This window comes from Chiloscyllium punctatum, chromosome 27, assembly GCF_047496795.1.
Source record: "Chiloscyllium punctatum isolate Juve2018m chromosome 27, sChiPun1.3, whole genome shotgun sequence".
In the NCBI taxonomy this organism is placed as follows: domain Eukaryota; kingdom Metazoa; phylum Chordata; class Chondrichthyes; order Orectolobiformes; family Hemiscylliidae; genus Chiloscyllium; species Chiloscyllium punctatum.
In genome coordinates this window covers 17,563,119-17,584,205 of record NC_092765.1, presented here as the reverse complement: position 1 = coordinate 17,584,205, position 21,087 = coordinate 17,563,119, and the positions used below count along the sequence as shown (strand labels likewise).

Below are 21,087 nucleotides of genomic sequence, written 5' to 3'. Positions count from 1 at the left end.
GTCTTTGTATTCTTAGAGGGCTGTCAGTCTTCAATTTCCTAAACCTTATGCCTCCTTTTTCTTTTTTTCTGAACTCCCAATTTCTCTCGTCATCCAAAATTCTGGAATCTTGCTGTTCTTTATTTTCACAGGAAAATGCTGGGCCTGATCTCCAAAATCAACTGGTCTTTAAAAGATTTCCACATGCCACCCCCCAGTCTACATTCCCCAGTGCTTGCCTAATATTGTGGTAGGTAGCATTGGATGAACTTAACTTCCCCCAAAGCATCTGGCACAAACCAAGTCACAGTCAAAACAGAATGCTGATTATCCAAATATTGGATTATCTGGCAAGATCACAAGGTCCTGATGCTTGGCAACGCTACATTACCCAGCGGTCAGTTATCCAGAATTCTAGTAACCAAATGAAATACTTCCCGCCTGTGTCCTACAGATAATCGAGGTTCCTCTGTATATGGGAAGTTGAAATCACCGACCACAACAACCTTGTTGTTTTACACTTTTCCATAATCTGTCCACATATCTGTTCCTCTATCATCCACAGGCTGTTGGGAAAATCTAGCCTCCATGAACTACCAGAACCAGTACAACAGTTGAACCTGTGCTGGTGCTGACAATCACACTAAAGATAATTGAGCTAACCAACCCACGAATCAAAAATATTCTAAAATGAGTGAGATACAAATGATATCTGCATGCTTTCTTCCACAAAACTGAAGGGGCCTAAAGTGCCCTCCTCCAGTGAGTCTCACTCCACTTTTCTCCATTGTCAGGTTGAATCCCAATTCAAACTCCTTTCAGAGAGACAGCTGTGCAAAGGTGGAGTTAAAAATGAGAACGGTTCGGTTAGAGCATACAATTTCTAACCAGTGAAGCACAGAATGGTGTAATTTTTTTTAAAAAGTAGGACAGTTGTACAGGCCATTTTGAAGTTGATCATAAGTTAATTTGATAACTGTATAAATTATGAAAGTTATGCTTTCAAATAGTGGAACAAATTCAAGTTTAACTAAACATTTCAGCAAAGTTGCAACATTAGTTATTTGCTCATTTGCGACAGGCAACAAAATCTAAGAAATATTGTATCATAATAAACATTAACAAACCTTCAATTACTATCCCCATGCAGCAATTAGTGGTAACACTAACCTCAGGCAGTTATAGATATTATTAAAGAATCAGTTTTTTTAAAAAATCCAGCAGCAGCCATGGAAAAAAAACAAACACTATTTTTAGACACTATCCATAGGAGTTTAAGATAGTCAAGGCAGTGTTGTTGTAGCTATTAATGGGAGATTGAGCAACACTCATGCAATCATTTATAAATTAGTTGAAAGGCAGAAACAAAAAACTGGAAAAGTCTAAATGCTGATCTATTAATAATATTATTCAATTGAAACAAAACAACTTACCTTCAGGAGTATTCAGATTATAACATCTTCCTCAAAATAAAATCCATATATGCAACAAAGCTTTCTAAAAGTACTCAGTGCAAAGTGCCCTAACCTCCACCTCAGACACTAGCTTCGTTCAAACATTTATTGATCAGCAACACTCCATAAATGAATCTAAACTGCAGTTAATATGGTCATGTTGGGTTGTTGGGTGGGAGGAGAAAGGAGTACATCCCGTTCCATTTAGTCAGTGAGAATACTGGCAGAAAAAAAAGATTGCGGTATATTTAGCACCACTTCTCACATTTCAAAACTGGAAACAGACAGCTTATTCCATGTCCCTACGAACTTAGATTTATAAGTGGAATTTTGAGAAAACATTCCAACAATCCAAAAATTTCACACAAATGCATGTTTCTATACACTGCTTATATTGAGTTCAAGCTAGTTTAAAAAAAACACACAAAAGGAAAATCTTGATCAATGCCAGATCTAAACAAAAATGCACAATGTCATTCAGCAAAGGCAGCAAACCTTTTATAACCTACTTTCAGAGAGTTAATAAGTAACTAAATTTTAGGATTCTGCCTGAGGTTTTTAGTACTTGCAGATTTTTCTTTCAATTCCTTTAATAAGATTTGGGTGCCTCAGCAAAAAGAGAAAGAGAGCTTAGAAATTTAAATCTGTAGGAACACCATTACCCACCACCAACCATAAATAAGACATACAAGACCAGCACATGAATTGTTAAGCTGCAGCTCGGGAATGGGCAACACGATGGCTCAGTGACTCGCACTGCTGCCTCAGCACTAGGCACTTCCATTTGATTCTACCCTCAGCAAATGTTTGCTTACATTCTCCATGTCTGTGTGGGTTTCCTCCCACAGTCCAAAGATGTGCAAGTTAGGTAAGTTAGCCACGGGATATGCAAGCTTACAGGGATTGGGGGGGAAAATCCTGTGTGGGATGCAGTTCAGAGGGTCAGTGCGAATTTGATGGGCCAAATGGCCTGGTTCTACACTGCAGGGATTCTGTGACTCTAAAATGAATACAGTGTGCAATTCTGGGCACATTATAGGAAGGATGTGAATGCACTGGAAAGACTGAAGAAGCAGTTTACAAGAATGGTTCTAGTGACGAGGAGCATCATAATTTGAAAAAAAAATAGATTGAAGTAGTTGTGACTGTTCTACTTGAAGGAAAGCCAGTTAAAGAGTGATCTAAAATATGGTTTCCAAAATCATGAGCAGGTTGTGGAATATATAGGCAGGTAAAAAAAAACGAACAAGAAAGCATAAATTGAAAATGATCTGCAAAAGCAGCAAGGAAAAAAAACATTTTCACTTTGCAGGAAGTTAGGGTAAGGAGTACATTGCCTGTAAGTGTGGTGAAAGCACATTGAATGGAGATATTCAACAACACTGGACAAGCCCAGAGCTTGAAAAGGAACAACCTCACACATTCTTACCAAAGTCATGACAAGGGCAACACAATGTGTCACCTGATAAACTAAACTGGTAGATCAGGGATCCAAGATGGCGGCGACTCAGCAAGTCTGAGTCTAGAGTGCTCCTCCCAAGACCTAGGCAAAGTGGGCCACCCTGCTCCACCACACTCACCAAATCAATTAAAAATAGTTTTTACTTAATGTAATTAGTGATTTAGTACTTATACAGTTCAGTCTCCTATAAAAGTGACTAGGGGGAAAAAAGGTGCCCACAGTTCTCAGCAGGCAGGAGCCCCTACCCCACCCTCCCCAGCTGCAGCAGAGGTGTCCACAGCCACCCCGGGGGACTTACCTATGGTGGCGAGCCTCACAGAAATAATCTCAACTCGATGCGAAGATCGATGCTTTCATAGAGAGAGTCCCAAAGTTGGTGGAATTCATTCTTGGCTGCGCTACAAAAACACAGCAGAGACATCAAAGAAATGGAATGCCGAGTTGGAGGGGCGGAGCTAAAGGCCACAACCCCCGAGGCCATGGCAGAATTGGCCATGGATTGGGTCCAGACTCTTGAGCAGCAAGTCCGGACCTTAGAGAATCACATTAATGACCTTGAAAATAGAGGTAGTCGAAAAAATATTCATTTGCTGGGCCTTCCCGAGCAGGGAGGCGGCGGCCACTTAAGGTTCCTTGAACAGTGGCTTCCGCAGTTATTGAATCTGGAGGCTGGATCAGGCCAGGTAAGGGTAGAATGGGCCTACTGGGTTGCAATACGTAGGCCCGACTTGAACCAGTGCCCCCACCCGGTCCTGTTCCGACTGCAGAGCTACAAGGTGAGGCAGATGCTCTTGGAAGCCTCCAGAAATCTTGGGAAGATCCCCAAAGACATGACTCAAAAGGATCCAAGATTGTTATTTCAGGACTTTTCCCCAGCTTTGGTCAGAAAGAGGAAGGCATTTGATAAAACAAAGAAGTGGTTAAGGGATTTAAACAATCAATACTCCTTGCACTACCCAGCTATACTATGCTTTAGCCGTGAAGGGTCAGTGTATAACTTCAGATCACCGGAGAAGGCCAAGGAACCTTTGGACTCTTAGACAAATTATAAGAGTTAACTGATGTTGTTTTGCCCTACCCTCACCCCAGTTTAACCCCCTTTTTCCTTTCATTATCTTACTGTTTAATATTATCTCCGTGAGGTGGGAAGAAGGGTTTATTTATTTATCTTTTACATAGCGATTTCCTTTCCCCTTTTTTTTAAAAAATATAGGCCAGGGGGTCTAGTTAATGTAGATGGTGGGGGCAGAGGGGAGGGAGGAGAAGAGTTGTCTACCTTATCTTAGTCCTTGGGAGCAGGGTTGTTTTCCTGTTATTTTGTATTAATATATTTAATTATTATTTGCTGAGACTGCAATTTTTAGTCATATGTTCATTTTTATATTAACATTACCAAATATATCCTGTTGGTGTGGGTGGGTGGGTGGGGAAAAAAAAAAGAGGATAGGGTACTCATTGTTAGTTCTACTTTAGTATACTTGAATTTTCTTTATCCTATCGTGGGGTGCCTGGGTCAAGGGTGGGGCACTGGTTGGGAGAGGTTATGATGGGCTTTTTGGAAAGGAAGTCATGCTCCCTGGGAATAAGGGGGAAGATCTCCATTTAAAATATATGTTTTATACTTTTTTTAACTATTTAGAAATAGCTTTTTATTATATTGATCTGAATATACTAAAGAGCTTTTATTTTTGTGAATTTTATATGCTCTATGCTCAGGATGTTTTGAATAAATACAGGTTTTGTGGCGATCGGATGTTAACACATTCCGAGCATGTATATCACTGCTCAATTTGTGTGTTATACATTGGATTTTTTTTTTTCTCTTGAATAATGTAAGAATTTTAATGATACAACTAACCAGAGTATAAGTCAGATGAGTAGTTAGTGCAGTTGTCTTTTTCCCTCTCTTGGTATTGCTTTTTTCTTGTTTGATAGATTTTGGTTATCATTTATTTAAGATTTAACTCTATCAAATGTTTATACTTGGGTTTTTTTAAGTTTTCTTTTGTAAGCTTGTTAAAACATGTTAAAATTTTCAATAAAAATATAAAAAGAACTGGTAGATCAAGGTCAAAGATTGCATTATTTAATTGCATTTTTTAAAAAAAAATTGTGTCCATAGTCAGATTGCCACAAAAAGGTTGAAATATGATGTAAGTGAACATAGAATTTTGACAAAATTTGCTTTTATCATTAAATAGCTCTCAATAGTCATAGCCAAGGAGGATCAAACATCAAGGGAAAGCATAAAAGTTCAATATTGAAGGCCAGAGTCCATTATTAAGGATGAGACTGAAGTACTTGGAAGCGTGTGGTAAAATAAAGCAGAGTTAGTACAGCTTTGTCAAGTGTAGGTCATGCATGGCAAATCTGTTCAAATTTTTTGAGGCGATAACAAGCAAATTAGACAAAGGAGAGCCGATGGACGTGACCTCTTTGTAGATCTTTGACAAGGTTCTGCAGAGGAAGCTGCTAAATTAGAGAAAAGCCCATTGCGTTAGAGGCGAGAAAGAGGATTGGCTAACAGACAGAAGGTACAGACTAGGTAATATAAAAAGGGTCTTTTTCAGAATGGCAGGATGACTAGTGGAAGTCCACATGGATTCATGTTAGGGCTACATCTATTCATGTTATAGATTAATGATCTGGACAAAGGAATTGAAGGCATTTTTGTTGTTTGCAGATGACACAAAAGCTAGGGGGAGGAACAGGTAGTGCTGAAACAGTGGGGAGGCTGCAGGAGTTGGACAAGTTAGGCGAGTGTACAAAGTGATGGCAGATAGAATACAATGTGGGAAAAAAAAGTGTAGGAAGAAGGGAAGTGTGGACTATTTTGGAAATCTAAAGCATAAAAAAGGACTTGGGAGTCCTATTTCAGGATTCTCTTAAGGTTAACTGCCAATTGAACTGACGTGTCAGGAAAGCAAATGCAGTGTTAGCATTCATTTCAGGACAGCTAGAACACAACAGCACAGATAAACTGCTGAGTCTGTGTAAGGCTCTGGTCAGACCACACATTGAATATTGTGAGCAGTTTCAGATGCTGTAGGATGTGCTGGCATCAGAGGGGCATGTTACACATGGAGAGTTTGAGGACTCAAACTGTACTTTATGGAGTTAGCAGAATAAGGGAAATCAGATTGACACTTGCAGAATACGGAGAGGCCTGGATAGGGTGAACATGGTAAATATTCCACTAGTAGGAGACGCCACTACAACTTGAAAAATACAGGCTCAGAGTGAAGGGCTGACCCTTTAGAACGAACAGAGAGGAGGAGGAGAACAGTGCATTTGTGGAACTCATTACCACAGTATGCTGTGGAGGACAAGTCATTAAACATATTTAAGACAGAAATATATAAGTTTTTGATTAATAAGGGGATACAAGGTTTACAGGACATGGGGTTTAGAAACATGCCAGCAGTGATCAAAATGTGGAGCAGGCTTGATGGGCTGAATGGCCTAATTCTGCTCCAAATTTTAATGTTTTACAGTTGTATAAAGGCAACATATTAATATGCATAGAAGATTGGTTGGTTACTGGGGGGTAAAAGATGTACACAAATGGGTCACTTCCAGAGCAGCAGGATGAATCACGAGTGGTGAATCACAATCATGCAAGGGCCTCAATTATTTATAACCTACATAAGTAACATAATTGCTGATTCAAAGATTCATTGGAGAGTAGGTTGTAAACATTATACTCAAATTTGTTTATGAAAGCTTTGGCAAATATGTTTAAGATAGGAAACTGAACTTGCCCTCTTTGGTAAAAGGTGTAGAAAAGCAGCCGATTATTTAAGATGGAGTGAAATTACAGTCATAGAGCTGTAGAGATTGGAAACAGAGGCTTCGGCCCAACTCGTCCACGCTGACCAGATATCCTAAATTAATTTAGTTCCATTTGCCAGCATTTGGCCCATATCCCTCCAAACCCTGCTTATTCATATTTCCATCCAGATGCCTTTTAATTCCACCACTTCATTCCATGCACCACGCTCTGCATAAGAAAGTTGCCCCTTGGTCCCTTTTAAATCTTTCCCCTCACCTTAAACCTATGGCTGCTGCTGAATGGAGGTACAGAAGGATTTGGGAGCTTTGGTACCTGATTCAAAGTTAATATGCAGACACATATTGCATTAAGAATCAGTCTTTCCAAGCTGTCTGTATCAGATAGTGGCATTCCTGTTGTCACTTCCTTAACAATATCAGGAAAGATTGAAGCAAAAGTCTTCTGAGCAAGGATCCCTGAATCACTGAGGGAATGACTCCAGGCATCAGCCAACCATTCAAGTGCACCAAATTTGGTACATCATTTGAAACAGCCATAAAAAGGATTGTATTTTCAGTGCCTGAGTTATGGTAATACTAGCCTGAGTCACTGCAATACATTTAGTGTAGGTATACACCCACAATGCTGTTAAAGAGGGAGCTCCAGGATTTTTTACATAGAAACACAAAATACAAGTAAGCCATTAAACCCTTCAAGCCTACTCCACCATTCAACGCGATCATGTTCCTACTTTTGCCCCATACTATTTGGTCTCTTTAATCCGAATAACTATATTTAACTCCTTGAAAACACTCACTGTTTTTGCCCCAACCCCTTTCTGTGGCAAAGAATGATATAGGCTTACATTCTGGGTGAGGAAATTCCTCACCTCAATCCAAAATGGCTTATTCCAGATCATTAAACTACAATCCCTGGTCAAAATCATTCTTTCTGCACTTATTTGGTTTGGCCCTATTAGTATTTAATAGGTTTCTATGCAAATCACTTCTCATTCTAAGCTCAAATGAACACAATCAATTGATTTCAGTCTCTCTTCATGCTATCCTAGGAATCAGTGTAGCAAACCTTTACTGCACTCCCTCCAGAGCATCCTTCCTTAAAATAAAGGAGACCAAAACTGCACAGTTCTCCAGTTGTGGTCTTACTGAGACTGTACAATTGCAGCATTTGCATTCTTTGCATGTTAGATCACTAGCAAGAGTTTTGTTTTCATACACTTTTTGCCTTCAGCTTGCTGTATCTGCATGCATTCAGCAATTGGTGCACAAGGACAACCAAGCCTCAATGAACTTTGCCCTTTCCCAATCTGTGGCAACATAATCTGTCTTCCTGTTTTTGCTACTAAAAAGTGACAACCTCACATTTCTTCACATTACACTCAATTTTGTGCAGACACTCAAATTTTCCCAAATCACTGAAGTGTCTCTACACCCTTGTCACAGTCACTCAACTTTGTCTCATCTATAATTTTAATATGTATGGAGAGTAGTAAAAGGTCCAAGCACTAACCCTGGAGGTACCACATCTACTGGCTTTCCTTTAAATCAACTCTTAGTTACATTTGGGAAATGCAAGTAGATTCATCAAGCAGGATTCCTTTTGTAAATCCATGCTATCCGTCCTGCCACTGTTTGTCAAGTGCTCTGCTATTAAATCTCTCTCAGGGACTCTAGTATTTTCCCCACTACCAATACCAGGCTAACTGTAAATTCTATTTTCTTATTGTTTCTTAAATTAAAAAGGAAGTAATGAGGCTTCATTAGTTACTCTCCAATGCCATAAGAACTGTTCAAGAGTCTATGAAATCTTGACATATGATCACCTATGCATCCATTATTTCTAGGATCACTTCCTAAGTACTTTAGGATGTAGATTAAACATCAGACCCTGGAAATTTAAATTTAACTCGCAATTTCCTAAAACCATCTCCTAACCAAGACTGATTTCCTTCAGTTCTGAACTGTCTGATGGACAGATAGTCACCAACATTTTTGGGAAATATCCCTGTTGCCCTTCATGAAGGCAGGATGAAAATATATATATTTAACTGATTTGCCATCTTTGTTCCCCAATTTAAAAAAAGTTTCTGATGAAGGAACTACACATTTCATCTTCACTAATCTTTTTCCTCCTCATATACCTATAGAAGCTTTTACAATCAGTTTGCATGTTTATCACAAGCTTACTCCCATATGCTATTTGCCCCTTACCCTCTTTTGCTGAAATCAAAACTGCTCCCAGCCCTCAGATCTGCTGCTTTTATTTTGGGCCAACTTAGATGTCTTTCCTTTGTTATACTAGTTTCCCTTATTCACCACAGTCTGGTCACCGAGAGACTTTTATTTCTGCACTCAATAACAAAGTACAATTGTTGCAATTCCTCCATGCAAACCTTAATTTTTGCCATTGACTATTCACTGTCACCTCTTTGTAAAATTCCCCAACTTAAATCATAGGCAGCTCACTTCATACCATCATGGATTTCCTTTAGTTAGATTTACAGCCCTAATCCCAGAATCATTGGTTTGGAAGGTGTAGTCTATGCAGCTTTAGTGAATTTGTGCAGAGTACATATGGTATGTGATACACACCATCATTACTGTGTCAGTCAAAGTTGTGCAGAATGGAGTTGAAACCAAAAAAAACAAAAACCACAGATAGCAGGATAACCAACAAAGCTATTTACTAAAGGTTTACAACTTCATAAAGCTTGGCATTACAAGCACGAGAGAGAGATAATTGCATGCCATATAATTTTTTATTGTTAGCTTCCTGCTTTACCTCAAGGCATTATCTTGATTTAACTGCCGACTGGTACATTACATAAGAAATACTGCAATGATCCTAAACAGTGAACATTAGTTAAAACAAAATCTGACAAAGGCATCATAGCCAATATCAATCCAGTCCTCACTCAACACAAATGCATACTTTGAAAGAAACAGTGTTACTTACTGACATTATAAATCTTTTTTGCTCTTTTCCTGTTCCAGAGTCTATCGTATGACAAGACCAACTGCCTGGACGCTAACCAGGAGTAATTCTGAGACTTTCAATGGTTCAGTTCAGAGAAACTGTGCTTTACTGCTGCCAAATAAGTAGCCTGAAACGTGTGCAATGCAGCCTAAGACCAGAAAGCAATTTTTTTTTGGGAGGCTGCACTTTACCTTCATATCTGTTCCCCAAATCACAAAATTTCTGTTTAACTCACCTTCTGTGCTATCAGAACAAGATGTTCCTAATGCAGTGTCCCCACTGTCTGCTGTACTGGGCCGCCTTTCTGTCCTGCGTTGAAATTTTTCTGTAAGTACTGGTGTTTGCCACTCTATTTCACAATAAATTCCTCTTTTTACATCAGAATCTGTGGAAAGTGAAAGGATTTTAAAACATTACTTGCCTACCTCATTTGCATTGCATTTTGATTCCACTGTCAATTATGCAGTTGACCTGTATGCAACATTAGTAACAACAGTATTAAAGCACTTTAGAAATTTTCTTTAATGGGTTAAGATTGAAAGGTTTGGAATTTTAGATGAAATGAGATGGTTGCACACAAACCTGCTTACAACCCTGATGGCAAACAGCTTTGGCTGCATTATTGTGGGGGGGGGGTGGAGGAAGCTATCCAAGTGCGAGTTGCACAGAGGCCCAGCATTATAGGTTAATTCAATTGAAAACTGAGGAGTGGTTGTGGACATGGCTTACAATGACGACACCTCAAAAATTTAAAAAAAAAGGTGGTGTTGTGCAGCAATAAGTTTTAAATTTGACTAAAAATTTTAAAAATCTAAAATTTTAAAGTTGTACAATAATTTGATTAGATAAATCATTTTGACAGTTTTTGGAAGGGCAGATGGAGCATGGTAGAGTTCAGAAATTTTACAATCTTTTAAAAAATGTTGTGAACCTCCTCATTAAACAATTTGTTAACACTTGAAAATGCAGGCATGTAATTGAGTTTAGAGAATATCCCAAATTCACTGAAAGAGATCAGAGTCAGGCAGCTGCCATGGACAAAAAAACAAGCTACCTTTGAGCCTAGATGACTCAATTCCTAATTCACACTGGCATTAAAAGTAGTGAACCCTGAGAAGGCATGTTGTTTGGTCTACCAAACTTGCAAAGCACTACTCTGCGTGGAATATATTAAGTGCAATATTGGGCCTTGCACGTGTGGGTTTGGATTCTCTGATCCCTGTTGCCTTCAGGCCTGTTTTTCTACTGGGATAGCTTGACTGCTGAACTCAACTACTTTGTTCACTTACAAAAATATTTCTAATGCAAATAGATTGGTATACAGTATGACTGTTCATTTAATTCACTCACATGGAGCATATAAGACATTAAGCAGTATGGATTACTTTTCAGTTTGAAGGTTCCTCACATAGACAACATTTTAAGGCCTATCACAACACAATTTCTAATAAAACAAACCAATAGCATAAGTTGTGAACCTCAAAAGGACAACAATAGCAAGTGAAAACATTACACAGTAAGATGTTTGAGTTTGGGTTTAAGACACAGAGGACACTTAGCATTTAAGCTGGTATCAATGTTTACGACGTCAAGCAACTATGCATTTGTCAAGTGTAAGTCTGGGCTATTCAAAATGGAGAGCATCTGTTGAATCCTACACTTCCCACACATACAACTGCACTTTCTGGAAAGGTCACGAGTCAGCAAGTCAGAAACAGAATACTTGCCAAAAAATTTTAGTTAGCCATCAGATCAGATGCTGACTGAGAAACACTAATTCAGCACATAATTCAGTCATGATTTGGAGATGCTGGTGTTGGACTGGGGTGTACAAAGTTAAAAATCACAACACCGTCCAACAGATTTAATTGAAAGCACTAGCTTTTGGAGCACTGTGCCTTCATCAGGTGGTTGTGGAGGACAATTGATAGCATACTAAAAAAAAACTTTACAGTGTGATGTAACTGAAATTATAACTCAACTTGAGGGAATAAAGTGATACAGACGGTGTAGGCAGATGGGATTAGTTTAGAATGACATCCTGGTTAGCAAATTATAACCTCAACTTAACTCTATCCCTTCGTAAAATAGAATACAGAGCAGTACAGCACAGCACAGAAATAGGGCTTCGGCCATGTCCTTGCTGACCAAGATGTCACTTGAAACTAATCCCATCTGCCTATACAGTCTATCACTTTATTCCCTCCCTGTTCACAGGTCTAAATATCTTTTAAACACTGCAATTGTTTATTCCTCTACCACCTCAACTGGCAACATATTCTCAACACCTACCATTCTTTAAAAAAAAAAGAGAGAAACTTTCACCTCAAACTAGTGCCCCTAGTATTTAGCATTTCCAACCTTGGAAAGAAACAGACTATCGACGCTTCTCAATTTCCTATATTTCTATCAGGTTGCCCTTCAGTCTCTGACAATTTGGACAAATGTGTATTATTTCGCTAATCTCTCCTTATAGCTAATACACTCCAATCCAAGGAACAACCTGAAACTGCCTTTATGCCCTCTCAAGTCTCCACAACCTTCCTGTCATGTAGTGACTAGAATACTGCAGACAATACTTCGATACTAAAGTCTTATGCAGCTACAAACAATTTGCCAATTTTTATACTCTATGCTCCAAACAGTGGAAGGAAGCATACCAAGTGTCTTTACTATTTTAGCCACTTGTGTTGCCAATTTCAGAGAGCTACGATCTTGCACCCACAGATCCCTCTATATAATCAATGTTCCAAACATTTACTGGATACTCTTCTCTTGCAGTTGACCTCCCAAAACACACCACCTCACACCTGTCCAGATTGAACTCAGTTTGCCATTGCTCCACCCAACTTTCTGATTCATCTAAATTCTGCTCCATCTTTTGATAACCTTCCTTATTATCCACAGCTTCACCAATTTATGTAACCTGCAAACTTACAAGTGAGACCACCTCTTTTTTTCATCCAAATCATTTAACGTATTACAGAGGTCCCAGTTAATCCTTGCAAAACACAACTGGTCACAGACCTCCAGTCACAAAAAGACCCCTCCACAACTACTGTTGTCTTAAAACAAAAAGAATGGACACTAAGCAGAGAGAAAATAAATAATAGAAAGAATTCAATCACAGTCAGAACCCACAGGACCTAAGCTGCTTTTTTCTTATTTATTGGCAAGATCTTGGAGGTAGTGAAAAGGATAACAACTACTATGAGGATTCTGGGTAATCCAAGATGGAGGACGGGAACAATTTATGGATGTTCCGTGAGGTATTTTAGGTGTTGGAGGAGATTTCTTTGAATTCTAGGAGGGACAATGAATGTTTTATATACTATTGCATTATTTTGGAACTTTGGAAAACAAAAGGCAAAACAACAGCTGTTTAAAAAGGGGAGGGGGGGGAGGAGAAGAAGAGGCGGCGGAGGGAGAGGGAGAAGAGGGAAACGAGGGAAGGGGGAAGAAATAAAAAAAGAGAGAGAGAGAAATTGCTGTTTGAATTAGTGTAGTGTATCGCTGGACATCGGAGTGCATCTGGGAAAACTAACAAACAGTGAAATTCATAACTAAATCTTGGAGGAACTGTTGGGTGAAGTTCACAGCACAGAATCAGATAAGTTAATTGTTGTTTTAAGTCAGTCCAAGAGAAAGGCTGCAGTAGTGAGTATTGTGGATTCTTTCTTGATTTATACATGTTTTTGGAGATAAGTCTCTTGACTAAACTTAAAATATAAGCCACAGCTATTAACTTAACCTGGGGCAGTGTTTGTAGAGGAATAAGACAGTGTTATTTTCTGGGTCTATAGATTGCGAAGGAGCAAAAATGGCCTTTGCAGTGATATGGGCGTTTAAGGAGAGTTTAAGGGTTACTGTGGATTATATCTACCATAAATGCTGTTGGTTGCGAATCTAAGATCAAGTGGATTGGTTGGATAGACAGCTAGAAGCAATGAGGAATTTGCAACAGGAACAGTATGTGATGGATGGCAGTTATAGGAAGGGGGAAAAGTCTCAGATACCATCACATAGATGGGTTAACTCCAGGAAGGGTAAGAGAGGTAGGCAGCTAGTGCCGAAGTCTTTTGTGAGTATACCCATTTCAAACAGGTATGCTGTTTTGGAAACTGTAGGGTGATGGGTTCTCAGGAGAATGTAGCACGAACAGCCAAGTTTCTGGTATTGAGACTGGCTCTAATACAATGAGGGGTATGGTTGGCTTCCAAGAGATCAATTATGTTAGGCGATTCTGTAGTCAGAGGTACAGACAGACGTTTCTGTGGCCAGCAGAGAAAAAGCAGAATGGTGTGTTGTTTCCCTAGCGCCAGCATCAAGGATGGGTGCAAAATGTTCTCACGGGGGAAGAGGAGCCAGCATTGTCCACATTGGAACCAACAACATTGGAAGGGAAAAGGTTGAGACTCTGAAGGGAGATTACAGAGAGTTAGGCAGAAATGTAAAAAGGAGGTCCTCAAGGGTAGTAATATCTGGATTACTCCCAGTGCTACGAGCTAGTGAGGGCAGGAATAGGAGGATAGAGCAGATGAATGCATGGCTGAGGAGCTGGTGTATGGGAGAAGGATTCACAATTTTGGATCATTGGAATCTATTTTGGGGTAGAAGTGACCTGTACAAGAAGGACGGATTACACCTAAATTGGAAGGGGACTAATTACTGGCAGGGAAATTTGCTAGAATTGCTTGGTGGATTTAAACTAGTAAAAAGGTGGGGAGAAACCCAGGGCGATATGAGGAAAGCGATCAATCTGAGACAGGTACAGCTGAGAACAGAAGTAGTGAGTCAAACAAACAGTCAGACAAGGCAAGACTAAAATTAAACTGCATTTATTTCAATGCAAGGGGCCTAGCAGGGAAGGCAGATCAACTCAGGTCGTGGTTAGGAACACTGGACTGGGATATCATAGCAATTACAGAAACATGGCTCAGGGATGGGCAGGGCTGGCAGCTGAATGTTCCAGGATACAAATGCTACAGGAAGGACAGAAAGGGAGGCAAGAGAGGAGGGGGAGTGGCAATTTTGATAAGGGATAGCATTACAGCTATGCCGAGGGAGGCTATTCCCTGAAATACATCCAGGGACGTTATTTGGGTGGAACTGAGAAATAAGAAAGGGATGGTCACCTTATTGGGATTGTATTATAGACTCCCCCAGTAGTCAGAGGGAAATTGAGAAACAAACTTGGAAGGAGATCTCAGCTATCTGTAAGAATAGGGTAGTTATGGTAGGAGATTTTAACTTTCCAAACACCGACTGGAACTGCCATAGTGTTAAAAGGTTTAGATGGAGAGGAATTTCTTAAGTGTGTACAAGACAATTTTCTGATTCAGTATGTGGATGTACCTACTAGAGAAGGTGCAAACCTTGACCTGCTCTTGGGAAATAAGGCAGGGCAGGTGACTGAGGTGTCAGTGGGGGAGCATTTTGGGGCCAGTGATCATAATTCTATTAGTTTTAAAATACTGATGGAAAAAGGATAGACCAGATCTAAAAGTTGAAGTTCTAAAGTGGAGAAAAGGCCAATTTTGATGGTATTAGGCAAGAACTTTCAAAAGCTGATTGGAGGCAGATATTTGCAGCTAAGAAAGACAGCTGGAATATGGGAAGTTTTCAGAAATGAGATAACAAGAATCCAGAGAAAGTATATTCCTGTCAGGGTGAAAGGGAATGCTGGATGATTAAAAGAAATGGAGGGTTTGGTTAAGAAAAAGAAGGAAGCATATGCCAGGTATAGACAGGATAGATCGAGTGAATCCTAAGAAGAATATAAAAGGAAGTAGGCGTATACTTAAGAGGGAAATCAGGAGGGCAAAACGGGCTCATGAGATAGCTTTAGCAAATAGAATTAAGGAGAATCCAAAGCATTTTTACAAATATATTAAGGACAAAAGGGTAACTAGGGAGAGAATAAAACCCCTCAAAGATCAGCAAGGTGGCCTTTGTGTGGAGCCACAGAAAATGGGAGAGATACTAAATGAATATTTTGCATCAGTATTTACTGTGGAAAAGGATATGGAAGATATAGACTGTAGGGAAATAGATGGTGACAGCTTGCAAAATGTCCATATTAGAGGAGGGAGGAAGTGCTGGATATCTTGAAACGGTTAAGGTGAATAAATCCCCAGGACCTGATCAGGTGTACCCGAGAACTCTGTGGGAAGCTAGAGAAGCGATTGCTGGACTTCTTGCTGAGACATTTGTATCAATCGATAGTCACAGGTGAAGTGCTGGAAGACTGGAGGTTGGCAAACGTGGTGCCACTGTTTAAGAAGGGTGGTAAGGACAAGCCAGGGAACTATAGACCAGTGAGCCTGACCTCAGTGGTGGGCAAGTTGTTGGAGGGAATCCTGAGGGACAAGATGTACATGTATTTGGAAAGGCAAGGACTGATTCGGGATAGTCAACATGGCTTTGTGCGTGGGAAATCATGTCTCACAAACTTGATTGAGCTTTTTGAAGAAGTAACAAAGAGGATTGATGAGGGCTGAGCAGTAGATGTGATCTATATGGACTTCAGTGAGGTGTTTGACAAGGTTCCCCATGGGAGACTGATGAGCAAGGTTAGATCTCACGGAATACAGGGAGAACTAGCCATTTGGATACAGAACTGGCTCAAAGCTAGAAGTCAGAGGGTGGTGGTGGTGGTGGTGGAGGGTTGTTTTTCAGACTGGAGGCCTGTGACCAGTGAAGTGCCACAAGGATCAGTGCTGGGTTCACTACTTTTTGTCATTTACATAAATGATTTGGATGCGAGCACAAGAGGTACAGTTAGTAAGTTTGCAGATGACACCAAAATTGGAGGTGTAGTGCACAGCAAAGAGGGTTACCTCCGATTACAACAGGATCTGGACCAGATGGGCCAATGGGCTGAGAAGTGGCAGATGGGGTTTAATTCAGATAAATGAGAGGTGCTGCATTTTGGGAAAGCAAATCTTAGCAGGATTTATACACTTAATGTTGAGGTCCTAGGGAGTGTTGCTGAACAAAGAGACCTTGGAGTACAGGTTCATAGCTCGTTGAGTCACAGGTAGATAAGATAGTGAAGGCAGCGTTTGGTATGCTTTCCTTTATTGGTCAGAGTATTGAGTACAGGAGTTGGAAGGTCATGTTGCAGCTGTACAGGACATTGGTTAGGCCACTGTTGGAATATTGCATGCAATTCTGGCCTCCTTCCTATTGGAAAGATGTGAAACTTGAAAGGGTTCAGAAAAGATTTACAAGGATGTTGCCAGGGTTGGAGGATCTGAGCTACAGGGAAGAGTCTGAACTGGCTGAGGCTGTTTTCCCTGGAGCAGAGGCTGGGGGTGACCTTATAGAAGTCACAAAATTATGAAGAGCATGGATAGGATAAATAGACAAAGTCTTTTCCCTGGGGGTCAGCAAATCCAGAACTAGAGGGCCCAGGTTTAAAGGTGAGAGGGGAAGAATATAAGAGAGATCTAAGGGGCAACCTTTTCCACACAGAGGGTGGTACGTGTATGGAATGAGCTGCCAGCAGATATGGAGGAGGCAGGTACAATTGCAACATTTAAGAGACATTTGGATAGGTGTATGAATAGGAAGGGTTTGGAGGGATATGGGCCAGGTGCTGGCAGGTGGGCCTAGATTGGGTTGGGATATCTAGTTAGCATGGACAGGTTGGACCGAATTGTCCGTTGCCATGTTGTACATCTATGACTCTACTACTACTATGCTTTTCGGAGCCTAGAAGCAGCCCAGCTCCTCAGGCTGGCTCAATTATTATTAGGGAAATCATGAAGTTTTAACGTTTTCCTGAGGCAGAAACTCATTAACATGGAGTAATTGAATTATGCTAATTACATTGTTTCAAACTGCTGCTGTGTGCGCGCGCACGTTACCGGTATAGTAAACAACAGTTAAGCCACTATAGTTGGGGATGACCCAAAGGACAGTATTTCAAGGGCCCACTTGAATAAGAGCGGATGACACTCTACAGAAAATATCAACACAAAAAGCAGGAACCATGGGTTGAGACACAAAAAAAAACAACCTCAGTCTCCATGTGGCCAGCTGTAATCAGGGTAGTACAAGTCTCTTTACCATCAAGCGCTTCTGAATAGGATTTTAGATCTGTGTGACAACAAGCCAATTTAAGAACTGTAAGGGTACTTTACATCACAAGGACACTAGATTAGATTACTTACAGTATGGAAACAAGCCCTTCGGCCCGACAAGTCCACACTGACCTGCAGCCCACCCAGACCCAGACCCATTCCCCTACATTTACCCCTTCACCTAACACTATGGGCTATTTAGCATGGCCAATTCACCTAACCTGCACATTTTTTGGACTGTGGGAGGAAACCAGAGCACCCGGAGGAAACCCACGCAGACATAGGGAGAATGTCCAAACTCCCCACAGACAGTCTGCCTGAGGCAGGAATTTAACGCTGGTCTCTGGCGCTGAGACAGCAGTGCTAACCACTGTGCCTGCTCATTGAACTCAGGAAGTTAGAGGGAAAGACAGGTTTCACAGAATTGCATGTAAATATGGTGTTTCACCTATAATAACCACATCTCAAATCAGTGAGTAAAAGAAATAGAAGTAAGCAAAAAGAAAAAAAATGATGCTTCCAGCCACTCATTGCCCAAAGGTCAGTTAAGTCTCAATGGCATTGCTGTGGATGAGGTAAGGATGGCAGTTTCATTGGCAAAGGGTCATCACTGAGCAAGATGATTTTTCCTGACAAATCAACAATTAAACTTTTAATTGCAGAATTTTAGTAAATTCAACCACCTGCCATGGTGGAATTCTAACCCAGGTCCCCAAAACATTGCCAGAGTTTCTGGATCAATACTAGGAATTATTGCAAGAAAACCACAGACTACCGCTTCCCTTAACTTCTTTTTACTTCCTTGCTGTTGACATGGTTGCTCTTTCATTCACTGGTTGAGAATTCACTCTCCTACAAAGTGCAGATTTTCAGGGAAAGGCAAATGAAAGATAGCTTGCTGTTACTGGAGATTGCCCAGTACCTCCATACACAAGATAGATTTTTCAATGCTTTCTCTTTGCAGGCTAGGTGGTTCTCTGCTGCACTGCTCCCATACAAGCCATAATCACCTGGTCAGGAGCCAAACAAAGTGTTGTCAAGCTGCTCTCCATTGGTTTAGAACCCATTGACTCCATGGTGTCTGCTGTTGCTCACTGTTCCAGGAAAAGAGTTACGCGATGTAAAAATGACTTTTAAAACTGTAGACATTTTTTGTGGTCATTGCTTTAAAGCAGAATCTTTAGTCAATAGTCCAAAAATAAAAAAAGGTAGGTGTATTCTTTGTAGGAGGAATTAGTTAAAAAGAGCACGATCATTGCAAACTGCTTGCCCAGAATTAAAACCTCAAATTCCAAAAGTGGTGTTATTCTGCAGAAATGAACAGCACACTATTATGGCATCATAGTTCCCTAAATAATTTTGTGAACAATGTTAATTTGATCTTTGGATCAGCAAACAAAGCAATTACAATTCAGAAATCTCTCTTTACTAAAGAAGACTAGAACTAGCCAAAATATCTTCAATGAGAAAAAAAAAGGGTAAAATCACTAATATGCTCCCAGTATTAAAGTCAGCATTTCTCCAATGGCCCATTGAGTAAATGTGACACATCCAGTAACAGTGAGGCTCAGTTTAAAAAATGAGCTGATTTAGGTGGGTGGGGGACACTGAGTATTCCAAAACAAATTGGTCCTTTATATCTGAATTACAACTCAGAATTATTATCCACTGATCCCTGCTGGACACTATAGTTGCCTTGCTAAATGGCCAATGATGTGCAGAACGGCTTCTGCTGCCGTGGCGTTCACAATCAAACTGGCCAATATTCTTATTAACCGACTCAAAACAAACCTGACTCAGGCATGCTGGACAGAAGGACGGGTGTGTAGAGATTAGAAGAGAACACACCCATAAAACTACTTAAATCTCTAATTGGGCTAAGTAGGTTAAAAACAAAAAGTCATAAACACCAGGTTATCGTCCAACAAGTTTATTTGTAAGTTCAAGTTTTCGGAGCACTGCTCCTTCGTCAGGTAGTTAGTGGGGCAGGTTCATAGGACACTGAATTTACAGTAAAAGATCAAAAAAGTGTCATACAACTGATGTTATGTATTGAACAAACCTAGATGACCGTTCGTTCATAAATGTTGAATCAGTTCTCTGAAACCTTGATATTTTACTATAAATTCTGTGCCTTATAATCCTGCCCCACCAGCTACCTAACAAAGGGGCAGTGCTCCAAAAGCTTGTACTTACAAATAAACCTGTTGGACTATAATCTGGTATTGTGATTTTTAACTATCTACCCCCCCAACCAACACCAGCACCTCCACATCATGCGCCAATTAGGAAATAGGGAATTAATTCTCATCCTTGTTTTCAAACGCTTCCTCTCCAAACCACTTTCCTTTTAAAGCACCTTAAAACCCAACATTTTCTCAAAAAGGTTTTGATCATGGATCTAATATTTCATGTAGTTGGCATGTATAGCCCCTATATTAAAAAAAAAGGACCTTGGGACACTTAAAAGATACTATGTACATCTTGCTTTTAAGCAAAGATCTACAGGTTTATACTTTAAAATTCAAATTCCTCCATTAATAAATTACTTTTCCTCCCATTTTCCCCAAAAAGCAAGTCACTTAAGTTTGTTTGCATCATAGATTAATTACTCAGCCTCATTCTCGAAAGGGGCTTATATTCACTTTGATCCTTTCTTCAAATGAAGCTCTTGCTCTCTGCTTTTATATTACTTGCTAGAATATTTTCACCCTTGTCATATTTTAGTTATCTTTTGTTAGTTCTAAAGAATTCTCAATCCTCACCATATTGTATTAAAAGAGATAATTGTATATAATCTTTAACTTCCTTTGTTAACCATTTGTGGCTTATCTATTTCATAGAATCCTTTTTGTTCATTGGGAAGTACTTTTGTTGTAAATCATAAACCATTGTTCCTCAACTTTTGATAAACTCCTTTTCCAATTAGTTCCACCTGACTCTGTCCCCATCCTTTTGGGATTAACCTTATTTACATTTAGCAGTCGTTTTCAACCCAAGATGCTGTCTCTCAAATGGAATGTTAAATTCTACTGGTGATAAGATCACTGTTTTCTAAATGTTATGAAGAGGTGTGTGTCCTGTACCTTTAACAGAGTTAAAAGCTAGTAGAACTACCTGACAGCGACAAGTGTTCTGAATAAGGTAATAATGTAACACTTGGTTGAAAGCTAGATTAGCTGGTTGCTTGGAGACAAAAATTCAAATTAGGCAGATCAGTTTAAATTATACCCACCAAAAACAAACTCCAATCGGGTTAGAATTTAGTATATTGACAATCTGCAATCTGATGTTTTTTTTCAGGGGGGGGGGGGGGGGGGGGTGAAGAAAGGAAGA

General features: G+C 39.9%; 1 protein-coding gene across 7 annotated transcripts in view; it reads right to left on the bottom strand.

The window, feature by feature from the left end:
* Positions 1-21,087, bottom strand: part of cep85 (centrosomal protein 85) — an 82,546-nt gene that overhangs the window by 39,400 nt on the left and 22,059 nt on the right. For 3 of the 7 annotated variants that reach the window (XM_072548217.1, XM_072548221.1, XM_072548218.1), the window contains one exon: positions 9,900-10,049. The exons of 2 other annotated variants lie outside the window; for them this stretch is intronic. In XM_072548217.1, coding sequence (XP_072404318.1) covers positions 9,900-10,049 — 150 coding nt within the window. Of the gene's footprint in view, positions 1-1,412; positions 1,432-3,193; positions 3,213-9,899; positions 10,050-21,087 lie in introns of those variants that run through there. 2 more of the 7 variants (XM_072548222.1, XM_072548223.1) reach the window with 2 other exon arrangements.